General features: G+C 53.1%; 7 protein-coding genes across 7 annotated transcripts; 2 read left to right on the plus strand and 5 right to left on the minus strand.

Moving 5' to 3' along the window:
• Positions 1–48: 48 nt before the first annotated feature.
• M409DRAFT_53090 (uncharacterized protein) lies at positions 49–969 on the plus strand (the record flags this gene model as incomplete). Its single annotated transcript, XM_033812265.1, has 1 exon — positions 49–969. The coding sequence occupies one exon, from the start codon at positions 49–51 to the stop codon at positions 967–969; it is 921 nt and encodes a 306-aa protein (XP_033669290.1).
• Positions 970–1,185: 216 nt separating this feature from the next.
• M409DRAFT_65408 (uncharacterized protein) lies at positions 1,186–1,659 on the minus strand (the record flags this gene model as incomplete). The annotated part of the gene is made up of 1 exon (XM_033816497.1): positions 1,186–1,659. The coding sequence occupies one exon, from the start codon at positions 1,657–1,659 to the stop codon at positions 1,186–1,188; it is 474 nt and encodes a 157-aa protein (XP_033669291.1).
• Positions 1,660–2,171: 512 nt separating this feature from the next.
• M409DRAFT_21154 (uncharacterized protein) lies at positions 2,172–3,425 on the minus strand (the record flags this gene model as incomplete). The annotated part of the gene is made up of 1 exon (XM_033805721.1): positions 2,172–3,425. One exon carries the CDS (start codon positions 3,423–3,425, stop codon positions 2,172–2,174), a length of 1,254 nt encoding a protein of 417 aa, XP_033669292.1.
• An 883-nt stretch (positions 3,426–4,308) lies between these two features.
• Positions 4,309–6,494, plus strand: M409DRAFT_65409 (uncharacterized protein; the record flags this gene model as incomplete). Its single annotated transcript, XM_033816498.1, has 2 exons — positions 4,309–5,289; positions 5,340–6,494. 2 exons carry the CDS (start codon positions 4,309–4,311, stop codon positions 6,492–6,494), a joined length of 2,136 nt encoding a protein of 711 aa, XP_033669293.1.
• A 691-nt stretch (positions 6,495–7,185) lies between these two features.
• On the minus strand, positions 7,186–9,034 carry M409DRAFT_65410 (uncharacterized protein; the record flags this gene model as incomplete). Its single annotated transcript, XM_033816499.1, has 6 exons — positions 7,186–7,483; positions 7,539–7,573; positions 7,624–8,037; positions 8,089–8,461; positions 8,516–8,534; positions 8,590–9,034. 6 exons carry the CDS (start codon positions 9,032–9,034, stop codon positions 7,186–7,188), a joined length of 1,584 nt encoding a protein of 527 aa, XP_033669294.1.
• Positions 9,035–10,395: 1,361 nt separating this feature from the next.
• On the minus strand, positions 10,396–12,343 carry M409DRAFT_21157 (uncharacterized protein; the record flags this gene model as incomplete). The annotated part of the gene is made up of 10 exons (XM_033805722.1): positions 10,396–10,419; positions 10,483–10,633; positions 10,691–10,947; positions 10,995–11,092; positions 11,142–11,421; positions 11,470–11,487; positions 11,540–11,667; positions 11,730–11,976; positions 12,027–12,099; positions 12,147–12,343. 10 exons carry the CDS (start codon positions 12,341–12,343, stop codon positions 10,396–10,398), a joined length of 1,473 nt encoding a protein of 490 aa, XP_033669295.1.
• Positions 12,344–13,636: 1,293 nt separating this feature from the next.
• M409DRAFT_53095 (uncharacterized protein) lies at positions 13,637–14,657 on the minus strand (the record flags this gene model as incomplete). The annotated part of the gene is made up of 4 exons (XM_033812266.1): positions 13,637–14,045; positions 14,228–14,488; positions 14,520–14,546; positions 14,599–14,657. 4 exons carry the CDS (start codon positions 14,655–14,657, stop codon positions 13,637–13,639), a joined length of 756 nt encoding a protein of 251 aa, XP_033669296.1.
• Positions 14,658–15,518: the final 861 nt, after the last annotated feature.

Here is a 15,518-nt window from a genome sequence, read left to right on the forward strand (position 1 = left end):
TTCCACATCAACCAACCAACCAACCAACCAACCAACCCACCACAAAAGATGTACGCAAAATCCGCTCTCCAGTACGCCGCACGCGCTGCACGCGTGGCCTCGTTCATGTCCAGCTCTCCACCAGCCCATCTCTTCGAGCACACGAAGCGCTTCTCGACGACCGCGCCAACCTCCCCCGCCGTCGCACATCTGGAAGTCGAGCGCAAGTTCAACTGCAACCCTGTTCTCGGCCTCCTCCTCGAGACGTCAGACGCACAAGCAAAGGGTCGCATCACCCCTTTCGCCGCCATCGCCCAGAACTCGCCGCTGAAGTTCGCTCGCCAGCCAGACGAGATGATCGTCGACCAATATTTCGACTACGAGGGCAAGCTGTCGGCCAACAACATCTGGGTCCGCCAACGCACCGTCAATCCCACGTCGTTCCAGACGGGTGCCGATGATTCTGGATGGGAAGCCAAAGTCCGAGTCGGCGGCGATTACCAGAATTCGGAGTTCGAGGAAGTCTGTGGGAAGGACGATGTCATGAAATTGGTCGGTCGCTTTGTTCCCAAGATTCAAGCCACCATGAACATGGGTACAAGCCGCAAGAGCTGGGTTGCATCAGAATGCAGTCCTCAAGATGGCGATCGTCTTCCACGGCAAGTCTTGGTGGTGATCGACGAGGCCATGGAGACGATGTGGCCCATCAAGATGAACCCAGGCGAGGAGGCGAAGAACTTCAAGCACAGCGTCGGCGAGGTGGAACTGACTCGATCGATCGAGCTCACCGGAGATGACGAGGCAGACCAGGACCTGAAGATGAGGATGACTGGACAGATGAGCGAGGAGTTGAAGGCGTGGATGGAGCGCCATGAGGAGCTGTTTCCGACAGATCCAGCGCCTCAAGGAAAGCTCACGGCCTTCTACGCCTGGAAGGATATGGCGGAGGTTCAGAGGGCGGCCTGGATGAGATTGGTCGGACCGTTCTGAGTTTGAAATTCATCTTCGAAAGGTCCTGGCCGAGTTGAATGTCGGGTGTTCTATTGCATGGCTTGGTCGGTCGGAATGTACTGGGGATGCTGGGCAAAGATGGTACTCGTTGATTGACCTGACAGAGACAGGTCCGCCGCGCTGTAGCTCGACTGGCATGGTAACATGTTCCATTACACTCCTCTCATTCCATGTCCCCACTTTTCCTTTCCCATGCTACGACCCCCTGTACGTTGTATAACTCCAAGGCCCCAGCAACAACGGCACATGATAATGCTCCTCCTCCCTCTTCGCCGCAAACCTCAACTCGACTTCCGGCCAGAAAGTATTACCCCTCCCAAAATACGCCTCCGTATCAAACGTCAAACTCCACACCATCTGCTCTCCATCTGCCAACTCCGCTTTTACGCTCTTGACGACCTCGTTGATATCTACGGAGGACGTCCATGCGGGAACCCGTCCGTCGCTGTTGGTCGTCGCTGTCCAGCGCACGGTGGCAGCGTGAAATGGTGATACGAGCTTCAGCTTGACTGAGATGTTCGCTCCGGGCTTGCCGGTGATGGTGTCGAGGACGTGGCAGGTGATGAAGGGGCGTTGGGACATGGTGGTGCTCGTGAGGTGGTTCTTGAGGGATGAGAGGCGGTCTGCGGCTCGCTTCTTCTCTGGTGTATCGTTTGTGACTGTGGGCATGAGGATACGTTGAAGGTCAGGACGTGAAGGAGATATCGAAGGAGAAGTGAATTAAAGAACTCTTACATCTTGGTGCTGGTGATGGGATGTCGTCGGCCAGCTCCGTCTTTTCGGGCCCGAGCGTTGCTGGACTTCACCTCCCCTTGCTGGAGAGCTTGCTCAATCTATCTTACAAACTCTTCTTCTTATCTTGGCCAGTACCTTGTGGTATTCATGTGGTCGTCATTGGGCGTGAGAGGGACGCTGTGTACGGCGAGAGAGGGTCGTACGCTGTCGTTCATGTGAAAACGCCCATTGCTGACCGCCTGCCTTCTTCGCCCTTTTGCAAAAGCTAACTGACAAGGAGCAGAGTATTTCTACGCGAGAGCCCTTGCGGACGGCAATATGCTGTGAGGTAATGGCTTTATTTCATCCCTCTATCTCCTTGCTGATACCTGTTTCTGACTTTCCGATATCTGCTTGCGATCCCTGGACGGGCAATCAATGATGTGGATGGCCGGTGTATCTCGCGCCTACTTCTTCAAATTCACTCCCAGACCATGCGCCGCTGCGCCCGCAACTTTCCTCGCCGAAGGCCGCTTATCCAAGCGATCATCCGTAAGGTCCCTCACCATGCTCTGAAGCGCTGAGCTGTACCTGTTGCCGCAAGGCTTCGGAGACGCAAGGGCTGGCCGATGAGGCGCTTTGATGAGCAAGCAGATCGCCTGAATCGTACCTCCGAGCATCCATATGTCCGTCTTCGTGCCATACCCTTTCTTAGCGATGCCCTCAGGTGGATACCATCCTGGAGTACCACAAGGCTGGCCACGCTCACGCTCTCCTCCGTTCTGGATATCCGAGAATGTGACGGCACAGCCGAAGTCTGCCAACACTATGCGGCGTTGGCCATTCTCCATGCGGTCGCTGGAAAGGAAAATGTTCTGGGGTTTGAGGTCGAGGTGGGCGATGGTATCCCAATCTGGGTCTGGCTGGTCCCGCTCGACGTCTTTCACACCAGTGTGCATGAAAGGGAGTGCCTTGGCGACACTCAATAGGACATGCCAAACTCCAGCTTCGCTGAAATGATGTCCATGGGATTCGATTTCCGCAATTCGAGCATCCAGTGCTCCTCCATCACAATACTCGAGGATAATACTGCAGATACCGTTCGCTTTGACCTCATACTCCACGAGCTTGTTGAGATTTGGATGACCTCTAACTGCCTTCAAGGTCTGGACCTCCGCTTCGGTTCGCTTTCGGTATATCCCATCCGTGCGTACTTGCTTCTCGATGTACAGCCTGCCGTCGTCTTTGCTTCGAATGAGGCTGATGGATTCCGACATGCCGCCAGGAATGAGTGACTTGATCTTCTCGTATTTGGCTCGTGGTTGACCTGGAATTTGGTGCCTTCGACCCGGAGCTTGCTCTCCTCGACCAGCTTGCTTGCGCTCTGCTCGTGATGGGTCAAATACTTGACCAATACCTGGACTTCCTGCTTGTGGCATTTGATAACGAGGAGGGATGCCGAAAGGAAACTGCATGCCCTGTGGAGATGCTCCTAGGATTGGTGGGAGGCCGAAAGGTCCTTGGCCCATAGGATATGGATGCACACCAGGCATCCCCATTCCGGGCATTCCCAGATCAGGCTCTCGAACTTCCATGAGTGTTTGTGGAAACCCGTTTGCTGCTTGGCGCCGTCGCCGCATCCTAGGAACACCAACCTCATCGAAGTCGATCATGCCCGGGCCACCAAAGCCGCCCATACCACCGAAAGGCGGGCCGAACATCTTGGATTCGAGTCGAGGCTGAAATATCAACAGAAGGGTGTTGCTATGCGTCGACCTACCGCCAGTCTGCACGGCGCTGGAAGTCCGCCTCTATCTCGTCGCTGTGTATAGTGCTCGTCCTCGAGTGTATGAAATGTCGCACGGAGAGGCATGATGGAAGTTGAGAAGCAAGCCTGGAAGCGGATCTGTGCTATTCATTCGCGACTCCTATTGTCGTTCCCATTCACTAGATCTGGACATGTGATTCTTGGATATTGACCACTACGACCGAAGAGTACCTACACAGTAAAGGAGCAGAATTACCTACCGTTAGTCCGGCGTTGCCTGGATCTACAAGAGGAAGCATTGGTTACATTCAACAGCCTGAACAATTGACTTATGTCCTCTGGCTGCGTGTCTTTGGCTCCTGTATGCCGGTAAAGGTATGTTTCGTTGTTCTACAGAAGAGCCAGCAAATCTCCAAAGTAGCATGTGTCAGAAGTTCTAACTGATGTCTATCAATACTCTTGCGACAATGGTGATAGTCGAATTCGTACGACGAAGATGTTGTTCTTGTTCGGTCTCGCTATCTGTCTTCGCTTTCGCGCGCGTCCCGGCGGTCGTGAATGTTTCATCTTGCCCGATTAGTGGTAGATTATGTCATCCTGGCGGCCTTGATTCGCCGTGCAGATCAGAGTCACGGCCGAACCTCATGACGCCACCCGAGAATCTAGACAACATGCCTAAACTTTGTACGAGAGGAGCTGAACAGTCACCCTGACCGTACGAAGGCAACAACACCCTACTTACCAGCCCCAGAGAACCCGCGGAACCTCGATGAACCCACAACCAGGACCTTGTCAGCGGAGGAACACGGACTGGAAGATATTGTAACAATCTGAACATGTCCCCAAGCATATCGGGAGCCTCCTCGCGCCAGCCGCAAACGGGACTCCATTTGGCGTGTCGAGAGTGCCAAAGGAAGAAGATTAAATGCGACCGGACCTATCCGTGCGGGCAATGCAGTCGGTCAGGCTTGTCCTGCGTTTCCTCAACCCGTAAGCCTCGTGCCAAGGCTGGCACCAAAGGCGATGCAGAACTGCGGCAGAGGATAGCGAAGCTGGAGAAACTGGTCGAGAGCTTTCAAGGAGACGACGGCAAAGATGAAGCGAGCAGTGCGTCGCCTATGGCAATGGCGCCGTCACCCGGTGCTATCCCTGATCCTAATCTCATATCTTCATCAAATCTCGTCGCGGAGCCACGAGACTCACGAAGTCCCAGCAGTCAAAGCGAGACGTCGTCGCCGTATACGAACAAATACGTCGCCGGAACTTTCTGGTCCTCGCTGACTTCAGAAGTTAAAGCCCTGGCGGATGCTTTTGAAGAGGATAATCTTCAGAGCGACGATGAGAGCGGAAGTCCAGATAACACCCCAAGCTCTGGAGCTCCATACGCGCTTGATGGGTCAACAAGCGTGACCAGCAGCTACGAGCTCATTTTCTGTCCGCCTGGAGTTTTATACGTAATGCCTGGCGCATTGAACGAACCAGACCCGAAGATGGCAGCACATCTCTTTGCAACCTACCTCGCCTACGTCGAGTCGGTTCAAAAACTCCTTCACATACCAACCATACGACCTTTCTTGGAGGAAGGCAAACCGTATCTCAACAGACCCGCAGATGCGCCTTGCAACAAAGCCCTCAGAGCTGCCATTTACTTTTCTGGCGTCAATGCATGTACAAACGAGGAGTGCATGGAGTTCGCCGGTAAAGGTCGTGACCAATTGGCGCAAGAGTTCCGAAGAATGGTAGATGTGGCCTTGTATCAGGCTGATCCGCTGAACACCACAGAGATCGCTACTCTACAAGCCCTTACACTCTATGTCGTAAGTCTGGAGGCAGTCGAATGTTAGTGGCACAATCTAATTGTTTACAGGCTTCTATTCGCGTGCTAGACTCGAGCAGACGGGCATGGTCTATGGTGGGGCTGTTAGTCCGAATCGCCCGTGCTATGAGCATACATAGAGAACTGGCGGGAGAGACTGCTTTTATCGCAGAACAAAGACGGCGTCTGTGGTACAACATCGTATTCCTGGACTGTTTCGCCTCCGTCGATCGAGGCACAGAAGCGGCTATCCACGCAGACACATTCAACCGCCAACTACCTCACAACGTCAACGATGCAGATTTCAACGAAGATACACCAGTGATCACCAGCCGCGAGGGCGAAGTCACGGAGTGTACAATGGCACTGGTCGCACAAGAAGGCTCTATTACCGCGCTACACCTGGCATTGGCTGAAGAATCCCCTGGAGGTATTACCTGGCAGAAACGACTTGAGATGGCATACGCATACCAGCGCACGGTCAACGAAAAGTACTTGAAGTACTGCGACGCCACAAATCCACTCCATCAACCGATCATAGGGACCGGAGTCGCGGCAATCAACTCGATGCTACTGCGAGCTGTCCGCCCTGTGCAGCATTCTCCTGCAAGTCCGCCCCCTCGAGTTGACAGCCCATGGGTTATGCAACTCGCTCTCAACATCTTGCGACATCAGCAGGAGCTCTGGGAATACATTATACAATCTCGATGGAGGCGAATGCCCTGGGTGCCGTGGCATGCCATGGCCGTAGCGTTGGCTGGAATCTGCTCCATGGAGAACAACAAAATGGCCGATGAAGCGTGGGACCTCTGCGAGAAGGCCATGACGCAGTACGTGAATGACGTGGCAGATGCCTCGAACGGAGGCCTCTGGCGACCCATTCAGAAGCTGTACAAGAAGGCGAAAGCCTCCAGGGAACGGCAGCAAAGAGCCGCGACGGCTGCTCATCAACCTACAATGAACGAGATATCCTGGGATCCGGATATCCTGAACCAGCCCATCACGTCGGATCCTTCGATTACTATGGGCATTACGACCGAACCGTTCTCTGTGCCTGCACCGAATTCGACGTTTGACTTTCCGCCTGAGATGCAGGCGGCGCTGCCGAATGATAATAGTTGGCTTGATTGGGAAGCGATTTTGAAGGATATGGATGAGATCAAGGCGGATGACATGCAATGGCTACAGCATGGCCCGATTCTCTGATCTGATGCTGTTGAGCATGACTTGGAATGTTTGTGAGATAGATCATACCTGAATCGACAGACTCTGCTCACTTGTTGATAGTGAAGGGGTCTTTCCCGCTTAAGTTTGTTTTTGAGTGAATTGAAAGCAAACAGCGCACTTCAAGCCCACCTCCACCCCTTTGCACAGATCCCACCTCACACACAACACGCCCTCACAAATCCGCAACGAAACCTCACTTTCTCTACAAATCATACAATCATCCCCGCTCCTCCACAACCTACCAAGCCACCAAACAATGTCTGGAGAGCAGAGACGACTGGCTACTTACGAGGAGGATGAATTTTGGCACGAATTCGCCGGCAGGTACTACTTGCTCACCCAAGGCGAGATCCGGGGCATCATTCCCCTCGACGTAGAGCCAGAGCCGGAGCCGCGCACATACGTGGACATTTTCAGCGACAGTTTCTGGAAGCTGGTGTTCGCTCTGGTGGCGCTGAAGATTGCGTTTTGGGTGTGGGATTTGCTCCTCTGGGTGGCGTTGGAGGCTTGAGAAAAGGGGTGGCTATCCCACGAACAACACGAAAGACCGAGGGCAGGGTCAAGAGATGAGTTGATGGGAACAGGACGTCGCGTTGGAGATAATATGTAAGAATCTCGATGTCCCACCTCGCCTTCACTGCTGACAATGGCCTCCCAGACCACCACCACCTCACACCTTCTCCACCCTCACCTTCTCCGTATGCACACTCGACACACGCTCACCGACCTTCCCCTCCGTCACATCCGCAATCCTCAAATGCTTCTCCTGAGCCTCTGAAATAAGCGCATCGAGCTTCGAATGGCCTGGCTTGGTCTTCCACGGCTTGGGACCTCCTGGAGCGAACATCTCTTCGATTTCTTCGAGCGTTTTGTTGCTGGTCTCGGGGTATGTGAAGTAGAAGTGGAGGGCGGCGAGGAAGCATAAGACACCGAAGACGATGAAGAGGCCGTATTTGATGTTGATGAAGCTGGGAGATGGTCTGTCAGAGGAGCTTGATGACTGATGGCAAGAGATGGGCTTACCCAGGTGGAATGTAAAGACCAAGGGCGAAATTGAACTATCAGCATGGGTCAGTCAATGGGCTATCATTGCACGACGTACACTTACCAGCCAGTTGCCATTCGCAGCGATACCCATACCCGTAGCTCTCGTTTCCAACGACCAAATCTCAGCAGCATAGACCCAGCACACAGGCGCCAGCGTCAAAGCATAAATGATGATGAGCAAGTAGCAGAACGCAATGACAGTATAAGCTGGCGATCCAGTCACTCTGATCAAAACATTGGGATTGCCATCGACACCCCCCGGAACAATCTCCCCAGTCGACAGGACACCACCCACAACGAAGTGACAGATACCCATGGCGATGGCTCCGTATATCAGCAGCAGTCGACGACCAGTCTTGTCGATGTAGAAGAACATGACGGTGGTGAAGATGATAAAGAGAGCGTATTGAACTCCCGATGCGATAAGGTTGATGTTGCCGCTCAGGTTGGCCATTTGGAAGATGTAGACGACGTACTGATCACACCGTCAGCAGATCCTTGACTGCAAGCATCTTCAGATACATACGTAAGTCATCACATTCGCACCACTATTCTGCTGCCACATCTGCACAGTGAAGCCAGCCAGCGTGCGCTTCCACATGCCGCTGTACACGAATCGTCGCCAGCCTTTTAGCGCAGCACGCTCGGCAGCAAGTGTCATCGTGATCTCCTCCCATTCAGCAACGACGAGAGGGTCATCGACATTACCACTAGCTTGGATCCTGGCCAGGATGTCGATGGCTTCTGCACCGCGGTCTTTCTTTGCAAGCCAACGTGGTGACTCGGGAAGGAAAGGTAGGCCAACGATGAGGAAGAAGCATGGTACGAATTGGATTCCCCAGGCTGTGCGGAAGGAGGCTGAACCGGGGATGAAGCTGCAGCCGTAGCCGATGAAGTACCTATCACCTTGTATCAGATCCAGAGGGTGAAGTATCAGCTCGTCGGGGACTTACATGATCAGGATGCCCCATTCTGGTCAAGAACACATCAGTCCTCGCTCTCAGTTCACCTGAAATTCTCTGCTCACCGATAGCAAGCTGCTGGATAATAATCAAAGCCCCACGCTTCTCCTTCTTCGCAATCTCCGCAATATACACCGGGACTTGCGAACTCGTAATCCCAACACAAACACCATTCAGCACTCTCCCCGCAATCAACGTCCCATACCCAGTAACACCAGCCTGCATCGCCGTCCCAGCAAGCCACCACAGACAAGCAAAGCCAATGGAGTTCCTCCGACCTATCCAGTCAGAGACGGGACCCGCGATGATGGAGCCGAAGACCGAGCCGGCGGCGAGTGAGGACCCGATGGCGCCCTGCCGGATCCCTGCGGGCGTGTCGAAGAAGTTGTTGTATTGCTCGGTGCCGATTATGGCGGACATGGAGGAGATGTCGAAGCCGAAGAGCATGCCGCCTATGGTGGCTACGCAGGCTACGAAGTAGGTGTTGTAGATCTTGGGGAGGTTGAACATGGTGGGTTGATGGGGTGACTGCTGTCGCAGTCGAGTGGAAGACAGATCAGCGGCTGAGGACGGACCAGCAGGGAAAAGCCGATGTTCAACTTCCAGATGTTGAGAGTCAGAACAACATATATCTACTCCTCGCTTCCCTGAATCTCAGCTCTTGGTCCCCAAACCAACGCCAAGCGAGCATCTTCCTTGCCTCCGTGTGGTGAACACGTTCTCAAACCTTTCGCACCAATCGCATCTCAATGACTCAGGCTAATATCGCTCTTGGGCACAACCTTGGCCGTGCTTGAGTCGTGAAGTGACAACCGATCAGAATTTCCACCAGTGAAAGGTATGCTAAGGACCGAAGGTCGACTTGGACGAGGCTGTACCCCAGGGCACGGCACTTGGCGGGCTTGGGGACGGCTGCAGCTTTGCGGTGACTCCACGTTGGTCGGGCTGGGGATCTCGACTGACCGCTTGCCCAGCTACTCGGTCACCGCTGGTGAGGTCTTTCTACGTTATTCTCAGTCAGCCATCGAAAACTATTAGGCCCATCTCCTGCCTATCTTGGCCTCTGAGATGTGTCGTTGGCTGTCGACGCCGTGGAGAAGAGCCGACTTGCGCTGGAAAGAGCCAGTTGCAGACGAGAGATGGCAGTGTCACATTGGCGTGCTGTATGTTCGGGAAGGCCAGAGGCCAAGCAGAAGATAACATTGACAGCTGAGGGTAGCAGTTCATGACGCTTAAATACAGTAAAGTAAAGCTGCTCAATACAACAAGGGAGAAGCCTGGTCCACGGCCGATTGTGCCAATACCTGATGCAACCCGGAATGCCTCTGGGCCAGGCAGATGGCTCAACATACCTTAGAACTATTTGGCGTCAGTCGATCTAGCTTGCTGCGCACCTGGTGCACATGCGTAGAATACCGTCTGCAGGAGCAAATAGCTTCCAAGATGAGGATCTTACGGTAGTGGGAAGGTATGTGGCTTCCTTAGCATGTGGAATGGTTCGTTTGCATGTGACGCTTTGTCCCTGGCGTTCCTTTGCTGAATGCCACATTCGACGACCATGCTCCGCCAACGCAAAGGCTCCGGATTAAGACATGCTGGAAGTACAGCTATGGTCGCTAGGGAGGGTTGGTGGGTTCGGCCTTGGTCTCGATTTTCAGAGACGACTTTATGGATCCGTCTTGGCTCGTTGAAGTTATTCCTAACCACCATCGCTTACACAAGGGGTACAAGCCCGCAGAGCGTCGCTTACCTAGAGATAACATGAGGCTGGCTGTGGCGAACAGAGCTGCTGTACATTGAGTATGGTCATGCCTAATTTGCTCGTGATCGTATCAAAGCGAAGCTCAGGTGGAAATGTTCTGATCGCTCGTTCAATAGGTATACCTGAAGTCGTCCTAGGATCGAAGAGTCAGCATCGAGATTGAACCAGAGCGGTGAGTGATGTATATAGAACCTACCTTTGCACCCTCGATAGCGAACTCCCCACGATCGGCTTTGGTATTGGCGAAGTAGAAGTACGTATCCAATACTCCAACGGTCGCAATGATGATCAAGCAGGCGGCCATACATGCCCAGAGTCCAGGAAGATACTCAGGAGAGTCCTGGCTCCTACAAACGTGTGAGTAAGCCAAGAGCGAGAAAGTTCATTTTTCGCCTCCCACTTACCTAAATACCAAGCTCCCAGCAATGCCGCCGATGCCACCAAACCCAACGAGAGTTGCACTGCAGAACGCACGCTTCCATTGGCCTCGGATGTTGTTGCCTTGGTAAGACATGCATTGGGGAATGTTGGCATTCGCGCCTGCGCAGGTGAAGAAGACACCGAAGTATCGAACGCCGAGGCTGTCGACCCAGCCCATCATGGCGAGGCCGATGATGCAAAGCACTGCATTGAAGACGAGGAGAGGTCCTCTCACATGGTACTGGAAGTCGTCAGAAAAGTATGCTCGAAGAGGGTCGTGTGTTGTACCTTGTCGCCAATCCAGCCGGTGATGTACATCACAATGCCGGCAAAGGCGTAGGGAGGCGTGACAAGACATTGCGCAGCGCCCACGCTGAAGCCCATGCCTGTTGAAGTCAGCCTTCTGCACAAGAATGATGTCTTCGACGGTCATACCTTCGCGAAGAATGATCGGTAAGAAAAACGCCAGCGCATATGTGACTGTCGTCAAGCAGCAAAAGATCAAAGCGAAACCCCAGACTTTGGGGTCGAGGCCAGGCCGCAGAAACTTGACGAGCGAGAAAGGCTCCGTCGTTGTATCAGCACGATCTTTCTCGACTCTGGCAATGACGAATGCCACTTCTCGCTCGTTCAAGAAGCCCCAGCATTTGTCAGGTCTGTCGTCGGGGAAGGGCACCAAGAAGAAGTATCCTACGATTGCGACTAAGACGGTGATCTGCGAGAGTCAGCATCCGCACCACTTGTAAAACGTGTAGTTGCATACGATGCCTTCCATGATGAACTGCACAGCCAGATTAGCCTATGCTTGCCGGATCGATGTATATAACACTTACAATCCATCTCCAACCACCCAGATCTGCCAAGCCATCCATCTGCATAAGACCGTATGCCAGGATACCAGCGCAGGCTGAGGCGAACATGCCAAGGATGTAAAAGTATGCGTATCGCTTGCCCATTTCATCTGTTCAATTGCTCTGTTAGCGGGAGAGCCGATTGGCTTCCATTCATGTAGGTTTCACTTACATCGCAAATACCACGTGCTCAACAAGTAGACGCACGCCGGGAAGAAGCCGGCTTCGAACAGTCCCAGTATCACTCTCAGTCCTGCGAGAGTGTCCCAGGTCTTGACGAAACCCATGCCGATCATCACGCATCCCCACATGAAAGTGATGGAAGAGAGGAACCTGCGAGGGCCGATCTTCTTGCAAGCGACCGTGGCGGGTGGCTGAAAGATCACATAGGATATGAAGAACACCAGCGTTATGATGGACTGCAAATCGTCAGTCGAGGCGTGCAGTTGAAGTCTTGAGCGAGTCATACATATCTGAACCCGATCAATCTCAATTCGGTGGTCATTCCAGCGATTGCAGCTGCAGACAGATTTGTTCGATCCCTACATCGTGGTTAGCTAGGACGACAAGGGAACTGTTTTACACTCACATCAAACTGATACAGTACATTACGCCAACGGTGATGATGAGTCGGCGGTCGATGCGGTGGAGGATTTTCCTCTGTTCGGCAGGCGAGAACTCCAGCTGACTCTCTGAGTCGACAGGGGACTTGTCACGATCCATTTTGGTGTTTTCGACCTGCTCGACACCGTACACGTCTTTGTCGTCCTGATGAAGTCCTGCCATTGTGGTTAAGATTCTGTTGAGAATTGCAACCCGTGTCCTTGCAATGGCGAAAGGTCGGCAACCCAGAGAAAATAGATCAGGAGAGCAACCGAGAGCAAGCACTCTTTTGAACTAACATCCTGGCAGACTGCCATCTCTTCCTCGGTGCGATTTCTCTCCTTGGCGACACGACACCCACCTGCATCGCCAACCAGCGGTCGCGCACGCGACATACGAAACTACCGTGACGCAAACCGCAGAGATTGCATACGGACAGCCCGCTATTTCGCTGGGCGTTTGGAGAACAAAGGCGGGGAGACCAGCGGGGAATGCAGAATATCCTGGGCTGCCAAGGAGGGGCGTTCCTGGGCGAGATTCGGCTGCGGATAGCACAGGATGTGCGAGCGACCATCCACGTGTGCGTCGTAGATCTTCGGTTGACAGGCGTGTTTGTGCAAGGTGTACTTGTGGGCGGTCACGCGGGAAACGCATGTTCCGGAGGGAAGACTGTTTAAGGAGAAGGCCTCCTTGGCGATGCAAGGAGGTCGATAGGCTGGGCCGGAGTTACGTATGTGAAATAGAGGCACTATTGCCGCCCTCTTGCGGTTGAGAACGAAACCGAAACACAGTCGCCGGAGAGCAGAGCTCGACTTTGAATGGTGTCTTGAACTGAGTGGAATCCAAAACTCACTCGAAAAGGCCGCAAACAATTCTCACTGGAGATGAGGTGAAGTCTCTGAGGTAGCCAGATTAAGTTGAAGTATAATGCGTGGTCTATGCCGATCGAGCATGTTTTCCAGACCCTGGTAAGCGATTGGTAGCTGCTCGAGTCATCAATCTGCCTGGATGACCTGGCTGTCAGAGTTGTACATCTTGAATGATTATTATTGCCGGGCATGTATTGGTAAGCTCTCGTTCAGTGTCTCAGGCCCGCTTCAATCATCCTCATTGTCCGATGTTTGGCTTCTTGTCTCGTCCTCTCGGAAGATGGCGCTAGAGTCGTCGCTGTACATTTCGCAGAAAGCGTGAGTATCGTTCAAGTGCTGGGTTCGATCCAGCAAAGAGTGTTCGAGGTAGTAAGAGCGATGCTCTGCCAACCTCTCAATCTCGTCATAGCAACTCCAGTCAATGTCGCAGAGCTTGCCTTCCAAGACAAGCGTCCTAAACGAGGTTTGACTGGACCATACGCAGAGTCGACATCGTCAAACCTTGCACCGACTGGCCACAGACAAGACCTCAGATGGAGGGAGTTCTTCAATGCTGTGAATAGAACTTGTCTGTAGGCATTGAAAGTGCAAAGTGAAGATCCTCTCTTCACGGGCCCGAGTCGTCGTCCTCCTCAATCAGGTCATCCTGACCTTCACCTTCAGACTCGTCCTCTTCCAACTCAATCTCGCCATCGCTATCCTCCTCACTCTCGCCTTCACTTTCGTCCTCACTCTGACTCAGTCCCACGCTGACGCAGTCGTCGAAGAATCTCGAATTCGGACTGATATATTCCGGGTACACAGCAGGATCCCAGCCGTTGCGGTCCATATATTCAGACCAATGATTAGGACTTGAGAGACTTGGATACTTGGCCTTGCCGCGATGAACTGCGAGCCTCTCTCGGCCTTGCTGTAGAATGTATCCGTCCCATTTGATGTCAAAAAGCTTGCCTTCCATGATGTTGCTTGTGACTTTCTCGATCTTTTCACCGTGATCGGAATGCGGCAGCAGTGCCCTGTACAAGATTGTCGTCAAACGAAGAGAGCCTGCCATGGGTGGATATGTGATCTTCTGATATCTCATGCAGCAGCTGCGGTCGACACAAGACTGGGGCCCGCCCCATCCGTCATCTCGCAGCCATACTCTTCGAACCTCCATCTCTGCGATGTCCACCTGTGCGCGAATAAGCCCTCGCACATGAACCAGTCGTCCCTGTAGCCTGGTTGGACATCCATAAGCATGGCAGAGTCATCCGCGATGTGAGTGCCGGGTACTCCGCCTCCATCTTCCAGCCCAAGCTCTTCGTCGAAGTCATTCGATCCGAGAAAGAATCGCGCATTCCGCAACCGAGGATGATGTCTCACCTCCGTCCACAAATCCCACAACTCAGGCGGGTTATCAAAGTAAAACACAAGTCGGCGTTCATAGCTCTTCTTCCAAATCACCTTCACTTCAGCGCTGAAACAACATTTCAAGATGATATACTCACAGTCCAGCATCTTTCCCAGTAAGCGTCCTTCATCATCAAGTTAAGAGCTTGCTAATGCCTAGAGTAACCTGTATCATACCCGAGTTCCAGCATGTCGTGGCGATCTCCGTCGTTTGGGAACCTTCCAATCAGCTCCATGGCCAAAGCTGACATCGATTTCTCTCCTAACCATACTACAGTCTCCACGGCGTTGCTGTAAATGTCCCTCATAAGATACACTTGATTGGCACGCTCCTGTCTGTCCTCTTGATTGATACAAATCGCATCGATCCACGCAACGCACGGCCGGTCTTTGCCCCGCAGCCGCTTCAGCGCAACGTATAGATTCGTTGTGACCCTGAAAGGTTGGGCATCGAGGAGTATCGTACACTAGAAGAGCTTCTGTCCCCAGACATAGGAGAGTGCTGTGTATATTGGTTTGTCGGCCAAATTCACAGTCGACAATTCATTCGATTTTCGCTGATGTGTCTGAGTTGGGCTTCACTGTGACAAGACGGATTTGCTTCCTGTCACTGTCGAGACGAGCATAAGGTGAGGGAGAAGGAGGTGACCACATCGTGCCTGTTCGGATCTGTGAAGTGAGTTTGTCGCAGCAGGTGTGCGTTAAACGAGCTTTAATAGGACGCAGCGAGTCGGTGTTTGGCGTTCGCGATCTCGACAGTGGCGCTATGGACCGCCTTCAGCTGTCTCCATTCTGTGCGATGATAGCGTTCGCAGTGTGGCCACGGCTGTCCTGTTGTGGCTGTATGGCTGTGCTAGACATGAGAGGCTGTGTGCATGTACTTGAGTACCTGACTGATTAAGCTTCAGGAATCGCCTTCTTTCCATGGACATTATCTCTACTGCAACAAACCCCTGGACATCTACACCAGCCGGTAGAAACATGGAGATGGATCGTGAGATAGACGAGATGTTGGTGACGTGGCTCAGGACGATGGTGGGAAGAAGAGGCTACAAAGTTGCAGTAGAAAGCTCAGCCGCAGTGGGGCCCAGGCCTCA

The sequence above is a fragment of the Zasmidium cellare genome, assembly GCF_010093935.1.
Source record: "Zasmidium cellare ATCC 36951 unplaced genomic scaffold M409scaffold_12, whole genome shotgun sequence".
Classification (NCBI taxonomy): Eukaryota; Fungi; Ascomycota; class Dothideomycetes; order Mycosphaerellales; family Mycosphaerellaceae; genus Zasmidium; species Zasmidium cellare.